The 17,746-nt window shown below is 45.5% G+C and overlaps 1 protein-coding gene across 3 annotated transcripts in view; it reads right to left on the bottom strand.

The window, feature by feature from the left end:
* Nucleotides 1–17,746, bottom strand: part of TRIO (trio Rho guanine nucleotide exchange factor) — a 390,266-nt gene that overhangs the window by 190,836 nt on the left and 181,684 nt on the right. For all 3 annotated transcript variants that reach the window (XM_060092734.1, XM_060092735.1, XM_060092733.1), the window contains exon 8: nucleotides 9,333–9,464. In XM_060092734.1, coding sequence (XP_059948717.1) covers nucleotides 9,333–9,464 — 132 coding nt within the window. The remainder of the gene's footprint in view (nucleotides 1–9,332; nucleotides 9,465–17,746) is intronic.

The following is a 17,746-nucleotide window of genomic DNA, read 5'->3' as shown; positions in this document are numbered from 1 at the left end:
CAAGCTGACATAACCAAAGAGAACAGGGGAAAAAAAGGAACCAACTGAACCGCAGCAGTTGTGTCAGGCATGTGTACAAACAAAAAGAGAGGAAATTCAAGTCTTCCAAAGCAGGGAGTTGCCCCCAGGAGTCACTGAAACTTGCGTGGGCACTTTTGATACGATGATTTGGGGGAGGGGAGGCACAGTGACTGACTTGGGGGAAGGGATTTATTGTGACAGATTCACAGAGGCAGGATATTACCTCAAAATCATCCCGCTTTTTGTAATAATCTGAGTTAGGCTCTATTTGACATATAAACAAGGAGGTTTTTTTTTCTTTTTCTTTTTCTTTTTTCACCTACTCCAATATACACTGATTTTTCCAGGAATGCAGTTAACCATGTTAATCAAAGGAAGGCAGTGCTTGGTCTTCTTTGAAACTTTACAAGAGCTGCTTACCGTTTTAAAATACCAGCACAATGGTTTTATATATATTGCAAGCACCTGAATATCTAATTTTTTTCTCCTCCATTTTGCACGTACTTAGGCATTTATAGACTGAAACACATTTTATCATAAATCACCTTTCTTTTTTCTCTCATTCATATTGTTAGCATATCAGTAACTTATATATACAAAGATAAATTTTTTCTGAAAATAATTACCCATACCTTTTATTTGAGCAGGTACCCTAAAATTTCAGTTAAACAATGGGAGTGCAGCATTTCTTAGGACTGAGGACCAATACTCCAAGTTACACATTTCGCATTTGTACAGAGCCTAGAAAGAATTCCTTATAAATATTTCCTCTGAGTTTTACTCCTTATAATATGCGTAAGTCAGGAAACATACACCAGAGCATATGACTTGGTGAACGTGTGCCAGAAGGATATAGATCAGAAGATGTGGCAGAAACTGAGAGCTGCTTCCCCAAAGTCCACTTGCCCCTCCTTGATAGCCAAACCCCACAGTCAGGAACGGCAATACTCCAGCTATAAACCTGCATTTCCTAGACTCGCTTCCAAGTAGGAGTGGCTAACGTAACAGAGGTAAAAAATGCTGAATGGGGCTTCCAGGAAAGCTGCCTAGGAGGCCGAGTATGCTCGTTCCCCCCTTGCCTCTTTCTCCTCCCTGCTGCCGATAACTTGGTGAAGATGGCTGGAGCTTCAGCAGCTACTGATGACGTTGAGGCAACCTTAAGGATGGTAGCCCACCTGCTAGAAGAGGCAAAGCAAAAAGACAAAAGGATTCAGAGATCCTCCTACTAACAGAGCTACCATACCAGCCCTGGGATGCAAGCCCTGGGAAGGTTTACTTTTTCCCACTGGTAAAAAGTAAACCTCTATCTTAAGCCGTTGTTTTGGATCTTAAACCACCATACAAAATGACAAATGGGTCCCCAGCCCTTACCAAGTTTCCAAAGGCATCCATGTGACACCATTAATATTCTACTACTGAGAATCAATAAATAATCCGAGAGAGAATATTCCAACTCATCTTTCTTGGGTGTCTTTGCATCTGTCTGACAGAGCTCGAGAGCAGATAATTATTACTGGGTTTAGAACAACATGCCTACGCATGGTGGAGGGGCGGGAGGGAATGACTGAGTACGTGAACCCACAATCACCTTAAGATAAGGGAACACATTAAGCAAAGCTCTGCCTTCTGGGCGCCCCTAAGCAGGGATTAAAGTGTCTCTGTTGGTGCCCCTGCTGCTACTGTCACTTGTGGGTAGAGAGTGTGCCAGCAGAAGTGGCTAGAAACAAACCCCAGTCAAGAGGAAACCTGTTGCACCAAAACTAGACCCCATGGGACTCCAAATGTGTGTTCATACCTAACGATTCTCCAATGAAGCTTTCAGAAATAGTTCTGCTCTGTTTCAGTGTAGCAGTCACAAATTTGTCAATTTAAAAGGTATTATTTGAGCACATGAAGAATACCATATGTAAATTTTAGCAAAATGTCTTTGTCTTCATAAGTACAGTAGTACTACATAGGGGAAAATATGCTAGAATTTTATAAAGAGGACTGTTCTATTGTATAAAAATAAGGATTTTTAAACGGTACAGAATAACCAGCAGAAAACTAATGACATAAAAAACGGAAAATAGCAAATTATTCATATATAATTTAAGTACTAGAACAATGAATATATATAAGTTTATGGTATGTGATACAGTTCTGAATTTCTTAACTATAGAAGCAGGTGAATTAATTTACTTAAGTTATATGTATTGTCTAAAAACATGTTTTTAGCTTTCAGGCAGTCAAACCCTGTCCCACAAAGAGACCACAGCCGTAAACAGAGGAGATCAACCTTTACTATCAAAAAGCAGGAATGATCTGCTGTAATTGTTGAAAACATCAAATTGGGCCATTTTTTCACATTCTGCTCTTCGTGCCTCTTGGAATACAGCGCTCAGGGACTTGAAAGGCAGTGGAAGTAACATTCTACAAAGAGTAACATTTTATAAATATTTGAACTAATACACTCTAATACCTAAATGAGTTAAGAAAAATGCAAAAAAGAGGGCTTCCCTGGTGGCGCAGTGGTTGGGAGTCCGCCTGCTGATGCAGGGGATGCGGGTTCGTGCCCCAGTCCGGGAGGATCCCACATGTCACAGAGCGGCTGGGCCCGTGAGCCATGGCCGCTGAGCCTGCATGTCCGGAGCCTGTGCTCCGCAATGGGAGAGGCCACAACAGTGAGAGGCCCGTGTACCGAAAAAAAAAAAAGGAAAAAAAGGGGTTGAAGTTTAAAATTTTACCATATCATAAGTATGTTCGTTCCTAATATTTAAGAGGAAACTTAACTGTTTAAAATCAAGAACAGTGGTCTGGTTCTTGATTATTTACTTTTAATCAAAACTTCACGTAAGACCTGTAACTTGGATTCCTGTGCGCCACCCTACAAAACGTTCCGCCAAACCTCACAGAGGCTTGCCCGTTCTTATATCCGGTACCTGGGTCTCTACATTTCCCACTAGATCAAATTAGAGCTCAGAGCCTCCAGCAGGAGTACCCTTCCCTCACACACAGAATGCTGCTCTGATCTACAGAAAGAGACCAGTACCTGGAGATTATCGCTCAAGGTGGCAAAAACCACCACCCAAGGACCAAGTATGACCTGGGAAAGGTCAGTCAGATCCAAATGTGGTGCTATATCAGATCTAACGGTGCTCGAACAGTATTCCCAAGATAGGACCAATGTAGGCCAAATACATGAACTGCATAAAGGCAAGGCTAGAAATGACGACACTCGGCACGTCGTGAAGAAACGGTGGTCCTTCTTCAAATCTTTTATGCATTGACTCAAACCAGCATCCCCCGCTTTGCTTCCTTCGCAGGGTGTGGCTCATCACCGCCTGCAGGGCACAGCCCTCCATGCCGAGCCTGAGAACGTTTCACAGCCCCACTACCCTCTGCAACTCTCACGAAGTTATTCTCAAGTCCAGGTTCTAGGAAAGCAGGAAAGAGTGACGAATGGTAGCACGTGAGCGTCCAGCTTGCTTTGCAGTTGTGGTCGACACTCTTCAGCCAAAGGGATGAACACTTTGTCTTTGAGTCAGGAGCGTAAACCTGTCTTAAGATGGCTCCGCAAAGAAGCTGCTGCTACTAACACTGGCCAATGACCTTCTGAAAGGTTGCATGCTGGCTTCCCACACCCCAGGGAGGCCACCCAACATCCTGACCTTTAGAGGATGGGACTCCCCGCTGAGATGGTTTTCTTCAGGCAAAGCTCCTAGGATGGAATTCTGAAAGCCTATTTCCGTTTCTTTCAGCTATTAGGTTTCTTACTCAAAACCAGATCAACCTAACCATGCCTGGCTCGCTGACGCCTCTACCTGGGATCTTCAGAAAGGGAAAACCAGAACAGGACCCAGACAAGGAACTGGCTGGCACAGCCCGGCCAGTTAAGTCAACTGTATGCAGAGAACATGCATGTTCTACAGATTCCACGTGGGCTTGACCTCTGTTGCTTCTGTATTTCAAGGCCTTGCAAGGCCTGAAGTTTGGGGGTGCAGAGAGAGACCCCCGGGTGGTCTGTTGGCTCTGATGCGGTGCCCAACATTGACTACGGCACCTGCACGTCTACAGCGACGCTGCAGTATTTAATGAGGCTTTGAAATAACCGCTCTAGAGAAGTTGCTCTATAGCCAGGCAGGCAAGCTGTCACACATCACCGACAGGATTTTAGGATGTTTACTATCGGGGTGACTCATTTTTCTGTTTGCTTTTCTTTTAGGCTAATAACCCTCGTCGTGCCATCACCCACTTGCACAGCTCCTTAAAAAAGGAGCTCTAGCCCCTCTTCAGGCAGCCTATCAGCCACTTCTACGAGGTGCTGTTGAAGTGTGCAGTAAGTTAAATTGAGAAATGTGTTAAACTGTTAAACTGACATTTTAGTATTTGTTAAATTGAGAAACCGATGCGGAAACTAAACCCTGAGGTCACACTGGATCAGGCGGGCCGCGGTGGACGTGGCATTCCACCTCCTCCGCTCTAAGAATCCCCGCCTGTGACTGCCGTGGCGAAGACCACGGGCAGGTGGCTGGACGCCCGGTACACAGTCTCACGTCACAGTTCAGACGGCGGGGGTTAGGGTTACAGATGGCACGGGCATACTGTACTGAGATAAGAATCACGTCTATGAATTCAGCTTGTTGAGAAAGTAGTTGGTAAGTCTGCTTAAGATAAAATGTGGAAAAGGACTACTCCCTGTGCTGTTTCTACAACTACAGCTTATCCCAGATGTTTGCATTGCTTCACTCTCCTGCGATCAACTACATCAGACAGCGTGAGCCCCAAACCTGGCAAACTGAAGCAAGCACATGTTGACGAGGCACGGGCATGCTCCTGTTGCTACAACACAAACAGGAACGTGGGACAGGTGTAATTAAAGCACAGAAAAGCAGGTGTTTGTGTCCTGGGGGAAAAAAAAGTGCTGGGTAAGTTTCCACTGCAAACTTTTGTCACCAGAGACTAGAAGCTGTAGGTAACTATTTAAAGAAAAAAATTGCGGAAGGAAGGAAGGAGGGAGGAAGGAAGGAGGGAAGGAAAGGAAAAGTCGGTGAAAGAAAAAGGAGGCACAAGCCCTGCTTACCAATATTTCTCCTCCTAAGTGACCTGTGCCCATGGCAGGGGTGCAGTCAATTTCTGTGGGATGAGTGCCTCCTGGGCAGCCGTCAGCTCTTGAGAGCCAGGCAGGGAATATCTCAGTGTGTGGGCTGTAAAGCATCTGCATCAGAGTCCCTGGATCACTTGGGAAACCCACTAAAGATGGAGATTCACTATCTCTCGGGGTGGAGTACGAGAAGCTGCACTTATAACCAGCATGCTCAGGTTAGAAAACCACTGATTTAGGAAAAGAAGAAAATCACTGAAAAGACGAGTGATCCTTGCTTTCCCATCCCCCATTCCCCCTCCCCTCCTAACATGGAGGAACCAGTGCCCAGGGTCTGCAGCAGTGAGCGGTGGAGGTGCCACGGTGACCCCGCGCTGGGCTTCCTAAGGGCGTGGGCACTGGGGGTGGTCAGAGGCCGGGGGAACGGGGGAGACTGGGAAGACAGAGCAAAGGCACTTAACGAACAAATAACTTAATATATCGAGGATAAAGGGAATCAGGTTTCTCGCCATCTGAAAGGGGATTTATAAAGAGAAAGGGAAAGGCTGGTACTGGATTAGAGACGTAAGTGTCAGTAGGAACATGTGCGGTTTTAAAACAGAGACAGACACAGACACAGCAATAGCTGTAGATGTATGTGCATGGATGGATGGATGGATGGATGGATGGGTGGATGGGTGGGTGGGTGGGTGGGTATCTACATTCACATGCTTCCTGACTCTGCTCAGACAGCCTAGAAGCACTGGCACCCCACAAGCAAGTGAGCATTCTTGAGCAGCCAGATCCTTGTTTCTAAATACCATGCAACACTACAAGGAACCAGAACCTCTTGGTGAGACGCCTGATCTCAGGGATGAGGCAGGAAAAGAACAAGATGAGCCTGGGAACATCCTGTTATGCTAGATAGTAACACTCCAATAACGATAAGGACAGATCAGAAAAACACAGAAACACGAGGCCTAAGTTGTCCCACTGTCCAAACGTGGACAATTTAGGCGTCAAAACAGAGTACTGGATTTTAACCCATGGAATATAATAAGATTTCATAGATTCATACTGAAATAATAAATAAATTAAAAAATGGAGAAGAAAGGAAATAAAGTCCTTCCTACAGCAGAAGGTCACCTAATGAATATAGAAGGAATCATGGAAATAGGTCCCCAGCATCTGAGGGCATCACAGTGGCGCTGTCGTGGGCAGGAGTCAGCAGGGACGCTAAGGCCGTGAGAAGTCTGAGGTATAGACACTGCCCACCTCACCAGGTGGTCAAGGTTAGCACCGGCAGTCGTGGGGGGGGGGGGTCAGCATCCTGTGCCCCTGCTGTGACACTCGGCCCAGTCAGCTCCCCAAGAAAACTGCGTGGGTGGGAGGCTGAGGGTCATCCTACAGAAGGAAAGGCCTGAACTCTAAGACTGTCGAAGACACAGGCAGAGAAAGACTAAAGAATGTTCCAGTGTGAAGGAGGCCGGTGAGACGCATCCACTAACGTACCGCATGCTGCCGGGCCGGAAAAGAGAAAGAGACGTAGCCGGGACAGGGGGAAATACGGATGGCCCGTGGGCAGGATGGTCGTGTTGTGTCAGTGTCGATGTGAGGGCTGGAGAGAGGCGGGGGGAGAGGACAGCGCAAACCACCGGGCAATCCGGTCAAGGCGACGCGGGAGCTCCCTGTTCTAACACTTTTCTGCAGCCTGAAACTACCTCCAAATTTAAACAATTGACAAGGGAAAAAAATTTCTCTTCTACTGAATTTCTCTTCAATTCATTCTCTTCTACGGGAAGTCTTTTCTGTTCATCTAGTTCCAACCACTGTCTCCGTGAGTTTACAGCTCAGTTGCAAACATGTTCTTAGGCTAAAAACTGTGGTTTAAGCCTGGGAAGCTACCTGCCATCAAATCTACTTGCCATCAAATCATCTTAAATTATTAGCACCAATTTAAAATCTAATGAAACCACACCACAGGTAAACCTAAGTTTCCATGTTAAGATGCCCCATTTTTATAGAAGGCAGTGGAAACGGTGAGAGAATTCTGTTCTTGGCTAAAAGTGCCAAGGGGCAGCGGGCAGGCTGACTGGCCACCAGGCCAGAGGATGACACTGGTCAGGTCAGGCTGAGTCCGAGGTAAGTCCTGTAGGTGAAGACTGTAGCCCAGTCCTGCCAATCACCTTGTGTGTGAGCTGTTCAATCCCATAGCAATCTGGAACCTACCAATGCAATTGAAAAGCTGCTCCCAAGAAAATCATTAATAAGAAGATGGGTGAAGGCCTAGTTATACCAGGGATAACAGGGTCATTCATCCACTTTCTATATTACAGGTCAAAATCAGACGATGCATGGAGATGGTACACTAGGGGGAAGAACTTAACGCTCTTTGGAACTCACACATTCCTCATGAATCAGAGTGATTAAAAAACTACAGATCTGTTCAGACTTCACTTTTCCTATTAAAAAAGCTATCACTTATTTATACAGTTTCTAATAAACTAGATAACCAAATTAGCTTATAAACACCTGATGCAAAATTAAGAAACATAATACAGAGTTGACTATTTTTTAATTGCATGACAACATAAAATAGTGTTAAAGAGGGATCACGCTAAGTAAAGAGGTGTCCAGAGAAACAAACACGTATCAACTTTCTCGGGCAGGAGACTGGACCACACTGTGAAGCAAATATTGTAGCGCATCACACGTTCATTTAATTCACCTGCGGACATGGTGGGGTCAGGAGACCTGGGCCCAAGGACATGAGAATGACAGCTGTTTGGTGAAGCAGGACGTGTCAGACTGAAAATCAAATGGCCCAGCAACTTTGACAGGTGTGGATGTGGCTCAAATCAAGGAAGATCTGGATTTAAACATAGTCACCCCTTGGTAACAAGGGGGAATGGTTCTAGGACCCCCCCATGGATACCCAAACCAGTGGATGCTCAAGTCTCTTTTCTACAACCGCGGAGAACAGGTGACCCCGCACATCCAGAACGCAGACCTGTGGCTACAGAAGGCTGACTGTTCTTCCTAAACATCTACTCCATGCTCAGCCCTCTGCCACGTGGTTTGAAACATTTTCTTACTGGAGTCTCACAGTAATCTTTCCTGTGAGCATATATAGATGCTGAAAGCAAGCACGCACAGAACTCCTACCCACTCCCCACTCCCCTCCAGGAACTTAACCAGTATCATAAAGGCAGACTGGCCGGAAGGGCCAGATGACCACGACGTGGACAAGAGTGACCTGCCCGGACCTACGTGTATTTGTCATTGTCACTGCATCTAGCACAGTGGTGGCTGAGAACACACAGGCAGTCTGCCTGGGTTCAGTCCCCGCTCCACGTCCTACAAGCTGTTAACCAGGCACAAGTCACCTGACCTCTGCAGCGCGCTTTCCTCATTTGTAACAGCGGGTTAGTAGGAGTCCCTGCCCCAGAGCTGAACGCATTAAACAAGTGATTACATAACGTCCTTACAACAAAGCCTGGCACAGAACGTGGCAGAAAATAAAGCAGGGGTATGTTAAATAATTAATTTAAACTAATAAAGAAAATGGTCCACTTAGATTCCTAGAACAGCAAGTGGCTTTACACACTTGAAAAAACTGTGCATGCTTTTTTTTTTTTGCGGTGCACGGGCCTCTCACTGTTGTGGCCTCTCCCGTTGCGGAGCACAGGCTCCGGACGCGCAGGCTCAGCGGCCATGGCTCACGGGCCCAGCCGCTCCGCGGCACGTGGGATCTTCCCGGACCGGGGCACGAACCTGTGTCCCCTGCATCGGCAGGCGGACTCTCAACCACTGCGCCACCAGGGAAGCCCCTGTGTATGCTTTGAAATCCAGAACACGAGGTATATCAGGTTTCCCTCTTTTCTAGAAAGTTTCATTCAGGAATAGTAGATTGAGTTTGACTAGACTGAATAGCACACAAAATACTATTTCCTAAACAGAGGTAGTCAAGAAGATTACAATTTCATTGATTTTAGCAGATGACAATCTAAGCACTCTAAAGAAAATCCACAAACGTCACAGGGCCGTGAAGAGACTGCTCTCTGCTCTGTCCTGTTTTACTCACTAGCCCTCACCCCCAACTCCTGTTCAAAAGTTACAATGAAACTTCAGTTCAACTCGAAACTTGTAAGTTTCTTCTAGACTAGCCAAAAATTTGATTTTTTCAACTTTCAGCGCTATGACCTAAAAATAGTGCTGCTTTACAGCTGAAGTAGATCTGACCACTCACCTCAGAGTAAGCAAGGGTGATGTGCTCATATATCCCCTGGTGATGATGTATGGCATCCTCCAGGTCCTGCAGCTCGGAGGGAAGGTCCACCTCACCACAGGCTTTGCACCACGAGTCCACGTTGCTCATATACTGGGATGATATGGGGAAAAAAAAAAAGGATTATGTCTACCAATAGCAAATGATATTGAGAAGTAGCTATTTTTTAACGTGGTTTTGAAATAAGCATGGTTGAGAGAGAGTCTAAGAACAGAGCACGGCTGAGCCTCCATCTCAGATGGCACTGACATGAGTTCTCAAACCAGATTCCTGGACTCTGCGGCCGCCCCCCTCCAGCGTAGGTTCTGGCAGCACTGGGGCTGGGCCCAGGAAGCTGCATTTGAAATGACAGCCTCGGGTGGCTCTGTGGTCACCCGTGGGAGCACCTCTGCCCTGCATGAGCGGTTTGGGGCAACCTGGTTCATTCTCCCGTTGTGCATTTGAATCCGTGTTTCCAACTGCTCTGTGCTGCTGGCCACGGAAGGCACAGAAGCCTCGTCCACCTCCTCCCCTCAGCCTCTTGCTACTCCTGGAGCCGTAGTCCAGCCCTCCTGCTTTCCTCTTACATTAAAACGGCAATGGACGATTCCTGAAATCATCTACCTATCATTAGGAAGAGCAGGGGGTCCATTTGTCTACCTTTCCAGAAGCAAATACACACAGGAATCAAAGGACACCAAGCGAACGGGGCCGAAACTCCTCAGCGGTGCCCACTGAATGGAAGGGAGGCTGAGGAATCACTGGGCTCTTCCTACTTGGCATGTAAACGAGGAGAATGTGGGCTGCAGGCTGCCGTCCTAGGTCGCTGCTGCTACCTACCCTGTCTTCTTCACTGCCACCACCACATCCCAGGACTCATCGATAGCTGAGAAATCACTGCCAAATTTCCTAGGGGGATCCTATCAGCATCCATCGCGGTTAAGCATCACAGGCAAGCAGCAGAAGGCCCAATTAAAGACGTTACTTCAATTAAGCCAAATAGACATCGACATATTTCCCTGGGTTTCACCTCTTTTACTCTCGTTCCGCGCCGTCTTTCTACTTATCAAGGAATGCAGAGGGTGACTATTTAATGCAGGGTAACTGACCTGCCAAATAAGAAACGTGCTATAATTCTCTTAAAATATATGTGAGAATAACCTCCCAGGTACTTATGACATTTTTAGGAACTTAAAATAGACAAGTCACCTGAATAATAATTGTTTATAAAAATCCCTTTATTATTAATGTATTGGCTCAAAAAAACACCTGTGGGGCTTCCCTGGTGGCGCAGCGGTTGAGAGTCCGCCTGCCGATGCAGGGGACACGGGTTCGTGCCCTGGTCTGGGAAGATCCCACATGCTGTGGAGCGGCTGCGCCCGTGAGCCATGGCCGCTGAGCCTGCGCGTCCGGAGCCTGTGCTCCGCAACGGGAGAGGCCACAGCAGTGAGAGGCCCGCGTACCACAAAAACAAAACAAAAAAAACAAAAAAAAAACCCACCTGTATGCAAATCCTAGGGCTTGAAACTAATTCCCAGGGCATTAAGTGTCAGCTGATAGCGTGTGGTTTCTGACGGCTTCAAACATGACTAAACGGATGCAGGCCCAGGGGAAGGTCCTCAGTACCCTCCTCTACAGCTCCTCCTGACACCACCACGGCAATGGACGTAGTAAGAAAATTCCTTATACCTCTCCCCCTCTGCATGAAGACACTTATGACTACTTAGGCATATGTCTAAGTATTTCTTGGATGGAGTGTCCTACAATTAGGTCAAGTTGATGATTATAAGCATTCTTGATGTCGATTTCACTCCATCTTCTTCCATTACTGCATGTGACGCCGACTCTTAAATTACTGTAAACCTTTTTCAAATACAAAATTGACTGAGGTTAACCATCAACATTAATCAATCACCAGATCAGGCTTCCCTGGTGGCGCAGTGGTTGAGAGTCCGCCTGCCAATGCAGGGGACACGGGTTCGTGCCCCGGTCCGGGAAGATCCCACATACAGCGGAGCGGCTGGGCCCGTGAGCCATGGCCGCTGAGCCTGCGCGTCCGGAGCCTGTGCTCCGCAGCGGGAGAGGCCACAACAGTGAGAGGCCCACGTACCACAAAAAAAAAGAAAAAAAAAAAAATCACCAGGTCAAGTCAGCAATTAACTGCTCCTGCACACTGGCCACTACAAAACACCCAAAACAAAGCCGAGGTGAACGTATTCTTAAGGAGAGGATAAAATGCTTCTGATGCAACAAGGTGAAAACAAGTTTTGGTTACACAACACTTCACAATAAGCAGAAGTGTCAGACTAATATACTACTGTACCAAGAAGACCACTAAAATATATTCAACCCCAGCTTTTTTTTTTTTTTTTTTTTTTTTCGGTACGCGGGCCTCTCACTGTTGTGGCCTCCCCCGTTGCGGAGCACAGGCTCCGGACGCGCAGGCCCAGCGGCCATGGCTCACGGGCCCAGCCGCTCCGCGGCATATGGGATCCTCCCAGACCGGGGCACGAACCCGTATCCCCTGCATCGGCAGGCGGACTCTCAACCACTGCGCCACCAGGGAGGCCCTCAACCCCAGCTTTTGAAGCTATCGGTAAAGAGAAACATTTGAGCAGTTTTATGTATGCCTGTAGTTACTTAACTTCCTTATAATTTCTTAAAGTATCTGGAGAAGTATTGATTATATTCACCTGCAGAAACATAGCCCAGTTCTAAAAACATAGGGCAGAACAGCTTGTAACACAGAAATCTTGTGGAACAAGGACTCTGCACATCTAAATTCACTCAATTAAAATACCCCAACGACAGAAATAAACCTGGCCATGGTTTGTACAGGGACTTTTGCACAAGCACAATTTTTGTCTTTTATTTCTAAGATGGCAACCTTAGACTCTAAAGGGCAAGCTCCAGTCCCTGAATGCTTTCTGAAAGGCTCAACACCCGAAAGAGATCAGAGCCAGAGCAGCAATCCCTATCTGGAGAGTCAAGGAAGAGGATGTTAACAGGCATTCCACAAAGAAAAAGCATCCCAGAATCAAGTTTGGGGTCAAAGTTCAACAGGTACCTATAGAATAGAACCTCCTAGAGCCTATTAATATAATGTGCCCTGTGAATATGGGAGGGGGAGGGACGCTGGTGTGTTTGCTTAGAAACCCCTCTGACCACTTTACTACACACTCCCTACACACACACGCACACACCTCTCTTACCATGCTGACAAATATGTTTTGGGCTTGGAACACCAGGGGAATGTCCAGCACAGAGCCTGACACTTCCTGAAGGACAACAGAAAGTGGCTGCTGTACTCTAGTGAGATCAGAGCACCAGTTGAGTCTGTGATGCTTTAAATGCTCAAATGTGGACCAAAATGTGTCTGGCCAGACTGGGGGTAGAGGCAGGAGAGTGCAAGGGAATTCAAGGCTTCTCTGGATTCAAACCAGGAACCGGCTTCAGAGCTGAGGATTCTGATGCTCAGCAGAAAGGTCACTTCAGTGCTGCTGAGTAGAAGATGACCAGTTTGCAAAAGTGAGGCAGGCAGACAAGGGAAGAGTGATTAATACAAAAGCTTTAAAAGGAGAGCCTGAATAATTAATGAGCAAACTTATTTTCAGAAGCATTTATTCTGCTGCTGTCCATCTGCTGCGAGCCGGGGCTTCCAATGTGCTGGGATCACCCAACCTAGTGAATTTCACGCCCAACAGGAGCGCCTGATGGAGCATTAGCTGAGCACAGGCGGTTACACCGATTCAGGAGACAAAGGGACAGAAACTTCCCAGAAGGTAAATGTTTAAAATACTTAGGGGGATTTTCTCCTTTTTGGAAAAATTAAGACTGGTTGAATTTTATACATATAATACATATATGAATTCAAACTTCAGAGTTTCCTTTCTTATTTCTAATTTCCTTGCTTCTGCTTTCATTTCTAGGAGATATTACCCTACTTTTTCTTTTTCTTTCATCATTTCTACTCCCTGAGTATGAATAAACACACTCGCTCTCCTGGTTCCTTTAAGGGAGATGGGCTCCCTTCTCGGCCCAGCAAAGTCACAGAAGGGATCATGCATTTTCTACTTGTGAATCCAGGTCTCATGGCTCCAACAGAGTAAATTGGAGAAGACAGGTTCAATCTGAACCAAAATATGCCAATGATCACTCTAAGTACCTTCCACCTGTTTTCATTAGTATCTTTTTCTTTCATATATACAGATATATATTCTAATCCCTTTCTATTACATGAGAATCTTGTTTTTGTTTTACTACAAGCCAAGAATTAGACCTATGCTTTTAACAAAGTGAAATGACATTAAAATGGGAACAATTACATGTGTACTATTTGCCTTAAAAACTCAAAAGGGAATACTGATGAAGTATTTGTAATATTTTCCTCTAAATTTCAACCCAGACATATGATAAAATTATCCAGATGATAACTATGATATATTCAAAGTAAATGTTACTTCTAAAATTTTTTATGGAACGTCAATTTTTTTTTTTTTTTTTTTTTGGCAGTACGCGGGCCTCTCACTGTTGTGGCCTCTCCCGTTGCGGAGCACGGGCTCCGGATGTGCAGGCTCAGCGGCCATGGCTCACAGGCCCAGCCGCTCCGCGGCATGTAGGATCTTCCCGGACTGGGGCACGAACCCGCATCCCCTGCATTGGCAGGAGGACTCTCAACCACTGTGCCACCAGGGAAGCCCGAACGTGAAATTTTATAAGAAAATAAATCTAAGTGCTTTGTTTGTGAAACAGTGTGCTGTCAGGTCAGGAGCAAAAGACTCTCCTACACCTTGAAGAAAGTCCCAGCTTGGGTAAATCACTCCCCAAACGGAATATAAGGACATTAACACCATCAGTCCCATGTCCTTCACCGGGCTGATTTAAGGATGAAATGAGATTTTGTATTAAAGGGCTTTGTAAATTTCAAAGAGCTATACAAGTCCTAGTTACTTTGGTTTTGGCTATTATCTGATTATAGAGGCCCATACAGTCATGGATAAAAGGAGCTGATCAGATTTATGGTTCACTCTGAAGGTAAACCATTAGCAGCACTAACAATTTCTGCAGTGATGGAAACGCCCATCTGTGCTGCTGAGGCCACCAGCCACTAGCCACAAGCTGCTACTGAGCATCTGAAATGTGGATACTGTGACTAAGGAGGTGAAGTTTAATTCTTTTTTTTTTAAATAAATTTATTTATTTATTTTTGGTTATGTTGGGTCTTCATTGCAGTGCATGGGCTTCTCATTGCGGTGGCTTCTCTTTGTGATGGAGCACAGGCTCTAGGCACGTGGGCTTCAGTAGTTGTGGAACGTGGGCTCAGTAGTTGTGGCTCGCAGGCTCAGTAGTTGTGGTGCACAGGCTTAGTTGCTCTGCGGCATGTGGAATCATCCTGGACCAGGGCTCAAACCCATGTCCCCTGCATTGGCAGGCGGATTCTTAACCACTGTACCACCAAGGAAGTCCCTAATTCTATTTTTAAATTATTTTATTAATAAATTTTACTTAACTTTAAGTAATTTCAATAGCCGCATGTGGTGACTGGCTAACATACTGGACAGTGCAGCTCTCATAATTTTTTTAAATAGTGAAAATTGGAGATTTTAAGGTGTAGTAAAATCAAATCACTTTAATTCTTTGATTTATAAAAAGGTAATTCTAACAAGTGTGCTATGAAGCTTCTTAATATAAAGGGATATAACACATGACCAAACAAAGTGGAGGCTGGAGCCGTAGACACTGTCTACTGGTGAAACCAGTAACCTTTTGGTCGTGTCTCCATTTCTGCAAACTGACGTTCTGATCCTGTGCACACCCTCACTGGGGATGAGGTTGGGAGAGAATGAATGGCCAAGACACCTCTGGAAACAGAGTCTACGAAACGTCATTCTCATCTAGTTCGAACCCCAAGATTTACGTTTATAAAACCACAAACGAACATGAGTAAGATGTGAAGAGATTATAACTGCTGAAATTGTTGTCCTCTCACTCAATGCAAATATCTGGAAAGGAAGAAAAAGCAGAAAACACCTCCAAAGGATGAAGAAATTGGAAGGGAATGACTGGATTCTAAAAGGACTGAGCTAATACGAGACTGGGTTTCAGTCTTTATAAGGGCCCTGAACCAAGATGGCGGAGTAGAAGGAAGTGCTCTCACTCCCTCCTGTGAGAAGACCAGAATCCCAACTAACTGCTGAACAATCACTGACAGGAAGACACTGGAACTCACCAAAAAAGATACCCCACATCCAAAGACAAAGGAGAAGCCACAATGAGAAGGTAGGAAGGGCACAATGACAGTAAAATCAAATCCTGCAACTGCTGGGTGGGTGACTCACAGACTGGAGAACACTTATACCACAGAAGCCCACCCACTGCAGTGAAGATTCTGAGTGCCACATCAGGCTTCCCAACCTGGGGGTCCAGCAACGGGAGGAGGAATTCCTAGAGAATCAGACTTTGAAGGCTAGTGGGATTTGACTGCAGGACTTCGACAGGACTGGTGGAAACAGAGACTCCACTCTTGGAGTCGGCAGACACAAACTAGTGTGAGCATCGGGACCCAGGGGAAGGTGAAGTGACCCTAGGGGAGACTGAACCAGACCTACCTGCTAGAGTTGGAGGGTCTCCAGCAGGAGCGGGGGGAGGCTGTGGCCAAGGACGCTGGCAGGGACAAAGACACTTGCAGCAGAACTTCTGGGAAGTACTCCTTGGCGTGAGCCCTCCCAGAGTCCACCATTAGTCCCACCAAAGAGCCCAGGTAGTCTCCAGTGTTGGGTTGCCTCAAGGCAAACAACCAACAGGGAGGGAACCCAGCCCCACCCATCAGCAGTCAAGCAGATTAAAGTTTTACTGAGCTCTGCCCACCAGAGTAACACACAGCTCTACCCACCACCAGTCCCTCCCATCAGGAAGCCTGCACAAGCCTCTTAGATAGCCTCATCCACCAGAGGGTAGACAGCAGAAGCAAGAAGAACTACAGTCCTGCAGCCTGTGGAACAAAAACCACATTCACAGAAAGATAGACAAGATGAAAAGGCAGAGGGCTATGTACCAGATGAAGGAACAAGATAAAACCCCAGAAAAACAACTAAATAAAGTGGAGATAGGAAACCTTCCAGAAAAAGAATTCAGAATAATGATAGTGAAGATGATCCAGGACCTCAGAAAAAAAATGGAGACAAAGATTGAGAAGATGCAAGAAATGCTGAACAAAGACCTACAAGAATTAAAGAACAAACACCTAGAAGAATTAAAGGACAAACAAACACAGATGAACAACACAGTAACTGAAAACACAAATACACTAGATGGGATCAATAGCAGAATAACTGAGGCAGAAGAATGGATAAGTGACCTGGAAGACAGAATGGTGGAATTCACTGCTGCAGAACAGAATAAAGAAAAAAGAATGAAAAGAAATGAAGACGGCCTAAGAGACCTCTAGGATAACATTAAACACAGCGACATTCGCATTATAGGGGTCCCAGAAGGAGAAGAGAGAAAGGACCCGAGAAAATATCTGAAGAGATTATAGTTGAAAACTTCCCTAATATGGGAAAGGAAATAGCCACCCAAGTCCAGGAAGCGCAGCGAGTGCCATACAGGGTAAACCCAAGGAGAAACACGCCATGACATGTAGAAATCAAACTGGCAAAAATTAAAGACAAAGAAAAATTACTGAAAGCAGCAAGGGAAAAACGGCAAATAACATACAAGGGAACTCCCATAAGGTTAACAGCTGATTTCTCAGCAGAAACTCTACAAGCCAGAAGGCAGTGGCATGATATACTTAAAGTGATGAAAGGGAAGAACCTACAACCAAGATTACTCTACCCGGCAAGGATCTCATTCAGATTCGATGGAGAAATCAAAAGCTTTACACACAAGCAAAAGCTAAGAGAATTCAGCACCACCAAACCAGCTCTACAACAAATGCTAAAGGAACTTCTCTAAGTGGGAAACACAAGAAAAGAAAAGGACCTACACAAACAAACCAAAAACAATTAAGAAAATGGTCATAGGAACATACGTATCAATAATGACCTTAAACGTGAATGGATTAAATGCTCCAACCAAAAGACACAGGCTCGCTGAATGGATACAAAAATAAGACCCATATATATGCTGTCTGAAAGAGACCCACTTCAGATCTAAGGACACATACAGACTGAAAGTGAGGGGATGGAAAAAGATATTCCATGCAAATGGAAATAAAAAGAAAGCTGGAGTAGCAATACACATATCAGATAAAATAGACTTTAAAATAAAGAATGTTACAAGAGACAAGGAAGGACACTACATAATGATCAAGGGAGCAATCTAAGAAGATATAACAATTATAAATATATATGAACCCCACATAGGAGCACCTCAATACATAAGGCAACTGCTAA

The sequence above is a fragment of the Mesoplodon densirostris genome, chromosome 3, assembly GCF_025265405.1.
Source record: "Mesoplodon densirostris isolate mMesDen1 chromosome 3, mMesDen1 primary haplotype, whole genome shotgun sequence".
Taxonomy (NCBI): domain Eukaryota; kingdom Metazoa; phylum Chordata; class Mammalia; order Artiodactyla; family Ziphiidae; genus Mesoplodon; species Mesoplodon densirostris.
The sequence above is the reverse complement of the archived record's forward strand: the minus strand, read 5'-3'. Positions and strand labels throughout refer to the sequence as shown.